Consider the following 12,456-nt stretch of genomic DNA (forward strand, 5'->3'; position numbering starts at 1 on the left):
GTGTGCAATATTTCAGCCATAAATATATTATAAATGTTAGTTGGATTGTGTTCATTACCTGTCTAGCGATGTATGTTTATATTGTATAGCAGGGAAGAATGTGATTTGCAGCCATAGTGAGAATCAGTGCTCTCTGGTGTTCATGGTGCATTTTGGGATTTTTGGGAAAGTTTCAGTGTTTCCGACTCCCTGATCAGTGCCACATAATGCATGTAATATATAATGCAAATGCACATCATATATAATGTAAATGCACATAATGAATATAATATACAGTATAATGTAAAATTGTAAATGCTCATAATGCACATATAATGTAAATATCATGTATAATGCAAATACTGTAATACATATAATATATAATACAAATGCACATAAAGCATATAATATATAATGCAAATGCACGTACTAATGCATATATAATCCAAATGCATATTAATATATAATCCAAACGCATATAATATATAATGTAAATGCACATAATGCATGTAATATATAATGCAAATACACGTACTAATGCATATATAATCCAAATGCATATGATGCATATTAATATATAATCCAAACGCATATAATATATAATGTAAATGCACATAATGCATGTAATATATAATGCAAATACACGTACTAATGCATATATAATCCAAATGCATATGATGCATATTAATATATAATCCAAACACATATAATATATAATGTAAATGCACATACTAACGCATATATAATCCAAATGCATATAATGCATATTAATATATAATCCAAACGCATGTAATATATAATGCAAATGCACATACTAACGCATATATAATCCAAATGCATATTAATATATAATCCAAACGCATATCATATATAATGTAGATGCACATAATGCATGTAATATATAATGCAAATACACGTACTAATGCATATATAATCCAAATGCATATGATGCATATTAATATATAATCCAAACGCATATAATATATAATGCAAATACACGTACTAATGCATATATAATGCATATTAATATATAATCCAAACGCATATAATATATAATGCAAATGCACATACTAACGCATATATAATCCAAATGCATATAATGCATATTAATATATAATCCAAACGCTTATAATATATAATGCAAATGCACATACTAACGCATATATAATCCAAATGCATATAATGCATATTAATATATAATCCAAACGCATTTAATATATAATGTAAATGCACATAATGCATGTAATATATAATTCAAATGCACATAAGTAACGCATGAACTGAGCTGATTGAGACACACACAATGTGTTTTATGAGCGAGTCGAATCAAATGATTCACTCAAAACCAATGCATATTCAGAAAGGAATGAAGTGCCTGTTTTAATGAGTGAGTCATTCAACAATGAAACAGACTTTAATGAGCGAGTCGTTCATTCAAAACGAACGATTCTTCCAGACGACTCATAATGGTTCTGTGTTGGTTTCGTTCGGAACTATTTCGGTTGATGGAGCAAAAACAAAGTAACTGGAAATTTTGTGCCTAAAAATGTAAGTTATGTAAACATTTTGTTTCTTGAACTGTTGAATGAAAGCATTGTAAAATAGCTGTAATAACCTGCTGTACTGGGAATAATCATTAATGCAGGGGATGAAGGGAAAAGTCTCATCATTACTTAGGCATTATGTGAAGCTCAGTTCCTCAAACTGTGGTAAAATCCCTGTAAAACGTGTGTTTGACTGTGTTCTGGAGATCTGGGAATTATCCAGCATAAACACGACTGATTTCCATTGTGAGCTCCTGGTTTTCTGAGCGTTGCGTCAGCTCTCTTCTTCTCCAAAGGATCTTTCAGGGGTTTTAATGTTTATTTTTGATGGATAAATCCGTGTTTGAGTCGACAGCAAAGAGAATGTGTGAGGTTTGACTAATGAAGCGCCATCATCACTGAAACACGTTCAGCTTATTCATATCAATAATTCAGATTGAGTTGCAAACAGTAACCGTACAGTTGAGTCTGTGCACGTTTTGTGTTGATAATGAGGAACAAAGCTTGACAGACTTTTAGCCAGTTTATTTTATTATCATTAATATACTATTATATTTTTGTTTATATTTTGAATTTTATTTTTATATTTAATTTGAGTTAGTTTTATAATTTTTTAAATATTTTTTTTTATTAAATATATCTTTAGTTTTAATTAAGTTTTAGTTTTAGTTTATTTTAGTACTTCAGGTTAAACAAAATGAAAATGAAAAATGTTTTTTAAAAACCTATGAAATCCGTTTTATTTGTTATCCAAATTCCACTTTTTTTTCCAAATTCCATTTGGATTTTTTTGGACAAAAATTGTGCGGCATGTCATAAGTCTTGAAGCTCCTGAAATTATGAATTAAATTTTAGTAATCAAAAAGCATCTAAAAGCAAATTCGAATTAATTGGAATCATGAAACTTATACATTTTAACAACAATTTATTAAAATTGTAAAAAAAAATTATTTTTTTGGGGCTCTATGAAATATTTTTTTCCCCCTTAAATTCTGTTTTAGTGAGTAAAGTCACTTTTATTCACAGTAAAAATGCGCAGTGTGTCATGAGTTCTCGATCGCTCCTGATCCATCAGAGCATCATGTTCCTGACCTCTTGTTCTCATCATTTCTTCTTCCAGAACATTCCTCAGCTGCCGTGTGGAAAAGCGCTGTACAGTTACGAGGGCAAAGAACCGGGAGACCTGAAGTTCAGCAAAGGTGACATCATCATCCTGCGACGGAAGGTGGACGAGAACTGGTTCCACGGGGAGCTGAACGGGAGCCACGGGTTTCTGCCGGCAAGTTATATCCAGTGTATCCGCCCGCTGTCCCAGACGCCTCCGCAGGGAAAAGCTCTCTACGACTTCCAGGTCAAAGACAAAGACCAGGACAAAGACTGTCTGACCTTCAGTAAGGTACGGCGCTTGTGTGATCACATCACTGTCTGAGTCGAGTCATGGATGGGTTTATAACGACTCTTACTGAAATAAGTCTCATCAAGGCTGCATTCATTTGATCAAAAATACAGTAAAAATTGTGAAATATGATTAGAATTTAAAAGAACTGTTTTCTATGTGAATATACAGTAAAGTGTAATTTATTCCTGTGCTCTAGTGATCTAGTCTTCAGCGTCACATGAATGCGTCATAATTCATAGAGAAAACAAGACCAAAATATTTGCAGTTTGCAGTGTGAGACAGTGAGTGTGTGTGTGAGTGAGTGAGTGATAGTGTGTGTGCGTGAGTGAGTGAGAGAGTGTGAGAAGGTGTTTGTGTGTGTGTGTGTGTGTGAGTGAGTGAGTGTGTGCGAGTGTGCAAGTGTGAGAAGGTGTTTGTGTGTGTGTGTGTGTGTGTGTGTGTGTGAGTGTGAGTGTGAGTGAGTGAGTGAGTGTGTGTGCTTGAGTGAAAGAGTGTGAGGTGTTTGTGTGAGTGAGTGAGTGAGTGAGTGAGTGAGTGAGTGAGAGAGAGTGAGAGAGTGTGAGAAGGTGTTTGTTTGTGTGTGTGTGAGTGTGTGTGTGCGTGAGTGGGAGAGTGGGAGAAGGTGTTTGTGTGTGAGTGAGTGAGTGTGCGAGTGTGCAAGTGTGAGAAGGTGAGTGAGTGAGTGTGTGTGTGTGTGTGAGTAAGTGAGAGAGTGTGAGGTGTTTGTGTGTGTGTGAGTGAGTGAGAGAGTGTGAGAAGGTGTGAGTGAGTGAGAGAGTGTGAGAAGGTGTTTGTTTGTGTGTGTGTGTGTGTGTGTGTGTGTGTGTGTGTTTGAGTGAGTGAGTGAGTGTGTGCAAGTGTGCAAGTGTGAGAAAGTGAGTGAGTGTATGTGTGCGTGAGTGAGAGAGTGTGAGAAGGTGTTTGTGTGTGAGTGAGTGAGTGAGTGTGCGAGTGTGCAAGTGTGAGAAGGTGAGTGAGTGTGTGTGTGTGTGTGTGTGAGTAAGTGAGAGAGTGTGAGGTGTTTGTGTGTGTGTGAGAGAGTGTGAGAAGGTGTGAGTGAGTGAGTGGGTGTGCATGAGTGAGAGAGTGTGAGAAGGTGTTTGTGTGTGTGTGTGAGTGTGTGTGAGTGTGTGTGAGTGAGTGTGAGTGTGTGCAAGTGTGAGAAGGTGAGTGAGTGAGTGTGTGTGCGTGTGTGAGAGTGTGAGAAGGTGTTTATGTGTTGAGTGAGTGTGAGTGAGTGTGTGCGAGTGTGCAAGTGTGAGAAGGTGAGTGAGTGAGAGAGTGTGAGGTGTTTGTGTGTGTGAGAGAGAGTGTGAGAAAGTGTGAGTGAGTGAGTGAGAGAGTGTGTGTGTGAGTGAGTGTGAGTGAGTGTGTGCGAGTGTGCAAGTGTGAGAAGGTGAGTGAGTGAGTGAGTGAGTGAGTGAGTGTGCGTGAGTGAGAGAGTGTGAGAAGGTGTTTGTGTGTGTGTGTGTGTGTGTGTGTGTGTGTGTGTGTGTGTGAGTGAGTGTGAGTGAGTGTGTGCAAGTGTGAGAAGGTGAGTGAGTGAGTGAGTGTGTGTGCGCGTGTGTGAGAGAGTGTGAGAAGGTGTTTGTGTGTTGAGTGAGTGTGAGTGAGTGAGTGTGTGCGAGTGTGCAAGTGTGAGAAGGTGAGTGAGTGAGTGAGTGAGTGTGTGTGCGCGTGTGAGAAGGTGTTTGTGTGTTGAGTGAGTGTGAGTGAGTGAGTGTGTGCGAGTGTGCAAGTGTGAGAAGGTGAGTGAGTGAGTGTGTGTGTGTGTGTGTGTGAGTGAGTGAGAGAGTGTGAGGTGTTTGTGTGTGTGAGAGAGTGTGAGAAGGTGTGAGTGAGTGAGTGAGTGAGTGAGAGAGTGTGTGTGAGTGAGTGAGTGAGTGTGCGCAAGTGTGAGTGTGTGATGTGTGAGTGAGTGAGTGAGTGTGAGTGAGTGAGTGAGTGAGTGAGTGAGTGAGTGAGAGAGTGTGTGTGAGTGAGTGAGTGTGTGTGAGTGTGAGTGAGTGAGTGAGTGTGTGCAAGTGAGAGGTGTGTGAGTGTGTGATGTGTGAGTGAGTGAGTGTGAGTGAGTGTGTGCAAGTGTGAGAAGGTGTGTGAGTGTGTGATGTGTGAGTGAGTGAGTGTGTGCAAGTGTGAGAAGGTGAGTGAGTGAGTGTGTATGTGCGCGAGTGAGAGAGTGTGAGAAGGCGTGTTTGTGTTTGTGTGTGTGTGTGTGTGAGAGAGAGAGAGAGTGTGTGTGTGTATAAAATCCTCTGTGACAAATTGCTTATGCTCTGCTATTGCAAGTCACTTTGGATAAAAGCCTCTGCTGAATTCATAAATCAAAAAATTGTTACTGTGAAATAAGATTTTAGCCATATCGCCTACCCGTATTTTGATCTCCATTGACTTGTATTGAATAGACAAAAGTTTTCCCGAAGTGTGTCCTCTGATGTTCCTCAGGAGAAGGAGAGGCACACAGGTTTGGAGCGGGTAATGGTGACAGAATGATGATATGTGGTGAACTTTCACTTCAAATGCCTGTAAGTGACATAAAAGCGTCGTCTTTTCCTCCTCGTTCTCTCTTCTGTATGATCCTCACATCGACTGTCAGTCGCAGCTGCAGTGTGTGTGTGTGTGTGTGTGTGTTCTGTGGCTTCAGCATCTCGATGACAAACAGCCTCTGTACTCCAGGAGTCAGTCGAGACGGAAACGGAAAGATGTGTCCTGAAAACCAGAGAGACAGACACACACACACACACACACACACACACACACACACACACACACACACATGCCTTTCATCGGAAGATGAGCTGAGCGACTGATGAGGATCTGCATACTAAAACACTCATTAATACACACTTGATTGAGTCTCTGCGGTTTGAAACTTGATATGAATTAAATAAGTTCTTTATATAAGGTCAGTTGCGTTCGCCTCTGTGTGATACAGATACTAAAGCATTCATGTGTGTGATATTCAGATTTGTCTGTTTCTGTCATTCGGTCACTGGTAGTTTGATGGTTCAACTGTTTTAAAACTGAAATTAATCAACTTTTAGCTCAATTGAGGTGAATAATGACACTATTGTCGTCTGTAGAGCTGAAATTTTATTCGTTTGAACTTTATGACTTAAAAAGTCATAATTATGGCATCAAAAGTCAAACTTAACACAAGTCATAATGACACAAAGTCATAATTATGACTGTGTATGTCATAGTTATGACTTATGTCAATTATTTCATAGTATGTCATAATTTTTAAAACGTAAAAAGTCACAATTATGAAAAAGTCGAAAGTGTGACACTGTTCCCTCTGCTGAACACAAAGAAGATATTTTGAAGAATGTTGAAAACAGTTTTGGTTCGCATTGACTTTTTGTCCATAAATGAGGGTGTGATTTTCTGTTCGTGTTTATTTGCTTTATTTGAACCTCTGATTTAACGGTAAATGCTGTCATAATTTCAACCTTTTTATCTCATAAATGTCTTAGTATGTCATAATTGTGACTTTTTAATCTCATAATTAGGATTTATGTCATAATTAGGGCTTAGTATGTCAATTTAAACTTCATCTCATAAATGGCTTAGTATGGCATAATTTTAAGTTTTTATACTCATAATTAGCACTTAGCATGTCATCATTTTTACTTTTATCACATTATTATGACATTTAATCTCAAAATTATGACTGATTTCATAATGAGTATTTAGTATCATAATTTTGACTTATCTTATAATTTATGTCATAATTTAAACTTTTTATCTCATAAATGACTTAGTAGATCCTACATTTTAGTTTTTAATCTGATAATTATGACTTGGTATGTCATCATTTTGATTTATTTCAATTATGACTCTTGTCATAATTAGGACTTAAAATGTCATAATTAGGACTTAATGTGTCATAATTTTGACGTTTATCTCATAATTAAAACATTTCATAATCTTGATTTGTTTATCTCATAATTAGTATTTAGTATGTCATAATTTCGATTTATCTCATAATTAGGAGGTAGTATGTCATAATTTTGACTTATCTCATAATTAGGAGGTAGTATGTCAAGTCAAGTCAAGTTTATTTGTATAGCGCTTTTCACAATACAGATTGTATCAAAGCAGCTTCACAGTATTCAATTTAAATAATACAACAAAGTTTGTTTCAAGAGGAATTTATTGATTGATAAAATTAAATTAAATATCCCCAAAATATCCCCAACTGAGCAAGCCAAAGGCAACAGTGGCAAGGAACCGAAAAACTCCATCAAGTGACCTAATGGTGTCCTAAAACTCCATCAAGTGACCTAATGGAGAAAAAAAAACCTTGGGAGAACCCAGGCTCAGTCGGGGGCCAGTTCTCCTCTGGCATTTATGAGCTAGAGGCCGGATTGTAGTTTGAACTGTGGGATTATATGAATGCCTGGCTGAAGAGATGCGACTTTAATCTAGTTTTAAACTGGGAGAGCGAGTCTGAGCAACGAACAGTATCAGGAAGACTATTCCAGTATGTCATAATTTAAACTTATAAATGACAGTATGTCAAAAGTATGTCATAGTCTCATAATTATGACATCATAATTAGGACTTAGTATGTCATAATTTTTACTTTTGATCTCATTATGACTTTTTATCTCATGATTAGGACTCAGTATGTTATAATTACATTTGCATTTGGCAGACACTTTTATCCAAAGCGACTTACAGTGCACTTATTACAGGGACAATCCCCCTGGAGCAACGTGGAGTAAAGTGTCTTGCTCAAGGACACACTGGTGGTGACTGCTGGGATCGAACAAGCAACCTTTGATTTACCAGTTTACCAGTTCAGTGGTTTAACCCACTAGACCACCATCTCCACTAATTAGGACTTTTTATGTCATAATTAAGATTTACCAAAGCATGTTTTTTTTCTTATGTTGTGGAAATGTTTCCATAGCAGTAAATATGAAAATTAAACTTGACTTTATATAAGGATGTGATTCATCTGTGTGATTTATCTGTTCAACGCATTTTCACAATGCAAGAATGAACACGGAATAAAGGTGTGTGTACTGTGTTTCCTCTCTCGCAGGACGAGGTTCTGACCGTGATCCGGAGAGTGGACGATAACTGGGCAGAAGGCATGCTGGGAGATAAGATTGGGATTTTTCCTATCCTATACGTTGAGGTAAGTGTATTAAAGCCTGCCCTTTAAAGGGGGGGGGGGGGGGTGTGAAGTCTCTGTGTGTGTGAAGTTTTAGCTCAAAATATCCCACAGATATTTTTATATATTATCATGTTAAAGTTGTCACTTTTTGAGGTCGAAAACACACCGTTTTGTGTCTGTCCCTTTAAATGCAAATGAGCTGCTGCTCCCGGCACAGGGGGAGGAGCTTCAAGAGCTTGTGTGTGTGGTTTTGTGTGTGTGTGTGTGTCTCTCCATCATTGTCCGACTCCGGTTTGAACATAAAAGGCTACATTTTTTTGACATTTTAAATGCGTGTCTGCGTGACGGAGCAGCTAACACACACACACACACACACACACACACACTGAAAATTTCACTTTTTTTTGCCTTTTATGTTCAAACCGGAGTCAGACAATGATGGAGAGACTCAAGAAGAAGTGACAACATGTAGAAGCAACAGGACATTTCTGAATGGTTAGTTGTTTAGTTTATGTAGCTTATGTGTAGTTATCTTCTAGTCATTGATTAGCATATTCTGTCTTGATAATCTATAAATCATGTTCAGGGGGCGGGGTTTATGTAAATTCTAGGGTTGGTGATGTCACTAACCCGGGAGGAATGTGGTGTAGTCTCGACCAGCCGTTTGTTGTAGTTCTTAAAAAGCGATTTCTTTAAAAGCAAATCTCTCCCTTTGCTTTGAACTTTGAGCGTTGTAACTTTGCAGATGTTGTTTATGCTCAGACAGCAACATTACACACTAACTAAAGTTAGAAAAGTCAAATCATAATCAACCACCCCTTTAAATATGCATCAGGACAAATGAAAGCTTTATGTCAGCTGGTTTAGTGTTTCAGGGTTAATACAACGAGCCACTTGTGCTGGACTAAGGCCGTGAGAAGCTGCGCGTGACGAGTGATGCATTATGGGTAATGCGTGTCGATTTTGAGCATGATTAGAGAGGAGAGAGTTTTGATGTCAGATGTCCTGATGTCCTTCAGCAGTTCCTCATGAATGCAACACTTTATTTTGATAAACACGTTGTCTGTGTGATGCACATGAGAAATGAGAAAGGTCATAAAATCATGTGAACAATTGTGCAAAAATATCATGGCATGATTTTTTTTAGGCAGGATCATGATCTTATCACGATTCTGAGCAGTGCAACCATACAATTTATTTAAAAATACAGCCTTACAAGGGAACCAAACAAAAAAGAAAAAAGATTTCACTTTATTTTATTACATTATAGCATCTTTGGTATTAAAATAAGAACAAAGATGAAAATGACACGCAGTAGGACAAATACAGTATAAGAAATATGTGAATGAAATTAACAGTGCTTTATTTTTTTAAACAATTTAAACAAGCGTTCATGTAAGAAAATTAATAATCAAATGTAAAAATGTAACATTATGTATATGTATACATTGATTCTTATTAAAGCTGCTGAAGTTACTCAGTCAAGAGCAGTGAGAGAGTTTCTTTTAGTCTTTTGTTGTTTGATAAACATTTTAAAAAGCTTGAGTTTTTACTGATATAATTAAAAAAAAATCTGTAGGGCTGAAACTGAATTAGTTTGAGGTTTAATGATAATTATGGCATAAAAAGTCAAACTCACAACCAGTCATAATTATGACAGAAAGTTATTTTTTATCTTATAATTATGACTTTGTGGGCCCTATCATACACCCGGCGCAATGCAGCGCCAGCGCGACGCAAGTGTGTTTTGCTAGTTTCAGCCCGACGCACTTTTCATTTTCACTTCCTGCACTACGTTGTTTGAATAGCAAATGCATTTGTGCCCATTTGTGCGCCTGTGTGCTGCTGGTCTGAGAACGAGTGTGTGTTCGGGCGCATTGCTGGACCGTTACTATTTTTAGGAACAGAAATAGACTGAGCCGTTGACCAACTGAAACCTGGTCTAAAGTCAATGGCGCGATATTTTTTTGTTATTTAACCCTCTGAGGTCGAGAAACGCGCCCACGCGTTTTGCTGGATTTTTTTCAGTTCAGTTCAAAAGAAATTAATTTTGCTCTGTTGACTTTGATATTACAAGCAAGTTTCATACATCAATCGATTCTGTTAAATGTGTATTATTTTTGTGTATACTCACAATAAAAACAAAGTGTGGTGCTTTTTGCCAAATAAAGAAAAATAAACACGAAGCTAGGTTCTGCCTTCTCTCTGTCCGTGTAGTCCATTCCGAAACGCGTCCGAAAATGAATCATAACTCAGCGAATACTTCTCACACAGGCATGTGAGTTATGTCTTTATGAAGCTTGAAATCTCTTCTTTTAAATGAAGTAATTTATATAAAACACAAATGTTTTCAACTCATGTAATCCGTTTGAAAGCAAGGAGAGGTACCGTTTTTCCTTCTGCCTCATTATCTTTATAATCAGCTGCGGGCGCCCCGCCCCCGGCGCTATTCACATGTAAATAGTTTAGGTGATCTAGTATACGCCCCCCGATCAATGCCATAAAAACACAGTTTCTATCAGACTTACTGATAGTTCATCGCGTTTTGAGTATGGCACGCTTCTCCGGTAATAAAGACGCCCTTCAGATGATTCTGGACAGCGAGGAAGAATGCACGATACCGGGTTGTTTCCTCAGAGGAAGATTGTAACAGACGACGAACGGCAGCATATTGAAGAGCGAATTCCGCCGAGGACACAATTTCGGAGTAAGTTTTACTTAAAAGTCTTTTGTCTTTTATTTTTCGTGTTCGCATTTATGAGGAAAAAAACAATATTACGTGACAGTTCTCCATTATGGACGCGAGCGCTCTAAGCACTAAAATACTTTCAAACATTCACAGAGACCTCAAAACAGAAACTACAAATCCTTTCTTTAAAACGAATTTCGTTTTGTATCAATTGTATCTTAATTTTAATAAGTTTTTCATTAACAAATTTCCTGGATTTAAAGTAAATATAGGCTAGCAATCACAACATAAGGTCTGAACTGGAGATCATCATGAACCCGTAGCCTACTCGCCTCACATGTCTAAAAAAATTTTAATATATTTACAGAAAGCTGGTTCTAAACAAAACCATCCAAAACAAAAAAACTATGTAGCCTAATAAATGTGCATTTCTCCGGTGCGTTTGTTTAGTAGATTTGGGTACAGTTTTTACTGTAGAATATACTGCCACATCAAATAAGCTTTTGTTTAGCAATTTCTATATATAAAATAGCCTACTATTTTTGTCAAAAATAAAGTCATCAACTAAGATGTTAGCTGTTCCAATGTTGGCTATATTCAAAGTAATGAATACATAGATAAAATGTAGGCCTATAATCTTTTTTTTTACAAAGAAAGAGTACACTTGAAATATTGTTGAAATTGTAATTATTGTTGTTGTAACCTTTTTAACTTTGAAATATGTATGATAAAATGTATACTTTAGTTTTTACAAAGAAAGATTACACTTGAATTGTTGTTGTAATTGTAACCTTTTTAATAAAAAAATATATTTACAAGGTAGATGTAAACAAACTATTAAAAGGTAAATATAAGCCTTTTCTTTAAATAATTTTTATTGTGTTTTATTAGTGACAAATTTGGGGAGAGGATACATATTCCAAAACCTGAAAATACAGTATGAGAATTAACTGCACAATTACTAGACATGTTTTCCTTGGATATTATAGGCCAAATTGCAAGCACAATATGTGGAAAAATAAAAAAGAATTGAGATGTTTCCAACTGTTGCTCTTGCATTCTTGTGGCTCAGTGACTCACCTGAATGAAAGGGTCATTAAGTATGCGGGCCCCATTGTCTCCTCAGGTGTGAACCACTAAATATGCATGATCGTTGACGCCCACTCCGCATATTGCCTTTCCAAACAGAAAGTGCTTTGCAAAATTCAAATCAATGTATTGTGTTATGTGAATGATAAGGGCAGGATGATTTTCACATCATTTTGAAGAAAAAACACTAGGCAATGACATCTATTAGACAAAAGTCTTATTGGCACATATTTAGCATGTGTTTTATGGCCTTATTTCAGAAACTTTAGTTTTTAGTTTTTTCAATAACCACGCATAAACATTATTCTCTCAAAAATGCAGACATGTACATTCTTGTTGCTCACATATTATGGTAGCCCTGTTTGTGCTAAATAGTGTGTAATTTTTTTTTGCCATTAATATGTTTATAAGCAACTGAAAAAAGCACAAATGTCAGGGCATGTCAGAACATCTCAAGGACCCCAAAAACCCCTCAGACCTCAGAGGGTTAAAGAGCGCGTTAGTAATGTGAGCCTATAGGCGGGTCCACAACGCGCATACACACACTGTTGATTACACACACAGGGATGCGCAGCGGCACACAAACATGCCAAATATTAAAATGAAAAGGATTACAATGTAAAAGATT

The 12,456-nt window shown here is 36.9% G+C and overlaps 1 protein-coding gene across 2 annotated transcripts in view; it reads left to right on the forward strand.

Annotated features, from left to right (window-relative positions):
• LOC309502319 (E3 ubiquitin-protein ligase SH3RF3-like) overlaps positions 1-12,456 on the forward strand; it is a 149,355-nt gene that overhangs the window by 94,232 nt on the left and 42,667 nt on the right. For both annotated transcript variants that reach the window (XM_082174675.1, XM_082174674.1), the window contains exons 2-3: positions 2,644-2,919; positions 7,976-8,071. In XM_082174675.1, coding sequence (XP_082030801.1) covers positions 2,644-2,919; positions 7,976-8,071 — 372 coding nt within the window. The remainder of the gene's footprint in view (positions 1-2,643; positions 2,920-7,975; positions 8,072-12,456) is intronic.

This window comes from Leuciscus leuciscus (genome assembly GCF_965113295.1).
Source record: "Leuciscus leuciscus genome assembly, chromosome: 7".
In the NCBI taxonomy this organism is placed as follows: domain Eukaryota; kingdom Metazoa; phylum Chordata; class Actinopteri; order Cypriniformes; family Leuciscidae; genus Leuciscus; species Leuciscus leuciscus.